General features: G+C 60.8%; 1 protein-coding gene across 1 annotated transcript in view; it reads left to right on the top strand.

Annotated features, from left to right (window-relative positions):
• The first annotated feature begins 775 nt into the window (after window positions 1-775).
• Wdr74 (WD repeat domain 74) overlaps window positions 776-1,065 on the top strand; it is a 6,245-nt gene continuing 5,955 nt past the window's right edge. Inside the window, exons 1-2 of the mRNA XM_013028970.1 lie at window positions 776-865; window positions 943-1,049. Of these exons, the coding sequence (XP_012884424.1) occupies window positions 802-865; window positions 943-1,049 (171 nt within the window). The 5' untranslated portion in view covers window positions 776-801. The remainder of the gene's footprint in view (window positions 866-942; window positions 1,050-1,065) is intronic.

Here is a 1,065-nt window from a genome sequence, read left to right on the forward strand (position 1 = left end):
TGAGATCTGAGAATCACGGTTCAAAGCCAGCCCGGGCAGGAGAGACCGTGAGACTCTTATCTCCAGTAAACCACCAGAAAACCGGAAGTGGCACAGTGACTCAAGAAGTGGTAGAGCGCTCGCCTTGAGCTGAGGGACAGCGTCCAGGCCCAGAGTTCAAGCCCCACGACCGACCAAAGGAAAAATCAAAACAGGACCCGAGAACGCTTTGAACCAGCGCTGCTGCGTTGAACTAGCTTTGAGTTTTGACACTGTCGTACCCGAAACAATCTGTGACCGCTGGCCGTGGAATCCTAACCACCTGCAGCGACTCTGGACGAGTCAGCTCTCCGCTCTTGCTGTTATTCTCCGAAGGTCTCTGACCTCCCGGCATTCTGTAACCCGGGCATCTCACCTCTCGGTGATCACAGTGACTAAGATCAGGATTAAAAGAACCTGTGGTTGCCAACGACTCCGCCTGGCCAGTGAAATTAGTACGTGGTGAACTAAACTAAATGAAACTGAGAATGATTACTCAGTGAATCTGGCGTTACAGAAGCAGGGTGGGGAAGGCCGCGCTGCCAGCCCGTTTCAGACACAGCCCGCTCAGCACAGGCGCCTTTCACGGCAACCACAGAACGGGCAAGCGACTCTTCAGCTCTTCGGAAGCAAGCGTCTCCGGATTTCCTTTTCCTAAAGCAAACCCGGATGGATCGGGCAGAAGCGCCTTCCTAAACCCCGGGGGGGGGGGGACGCGGGCCGTCGCTCGCCGGTGACGCTCGAGGCGCGCCGGAAGTGCTGGCCCGGGCTTCGGGGTCCGTCATGGCGGCTGCCACGGCGCGTTGGAACCATGTGTGGGTCGGCACCGAGACCGGCATCCTCAAAGGTGGGGGCTGGGGCGGGCGTGTGGACGTGCAGGGGTCGGTGCCGGACGCTTGCGCGACTGACGCCCTCATCCTGCAGGGGTGAACCTTCAGCGGAAACAGGCAGCGAACTTCACGGCGGCGGGACAGCCGCGGCGGGAGGAGGCGGTGAGCGCCCTGTGCTGGGGCGCGGGCGGCGAGGCCCGGGTGAGTGGCCGCAGGC

The sequence above is a fragment of the Dipodomys ordii genome, unplaced genomic scaffold (assembly GCF_000151885.1).
Source record: "Dipodomys ordii isolate 6190 unplaced genomic scaffold, Dord_2.0 Scaffold117, whole genome shotgun sequence".
Lineage (NCBI taxonomy): Eukaryota > Metazoa > Chordata > Mammalia > Rodentia > Heteromyidae > Dipodomys > Dipodomys ordii.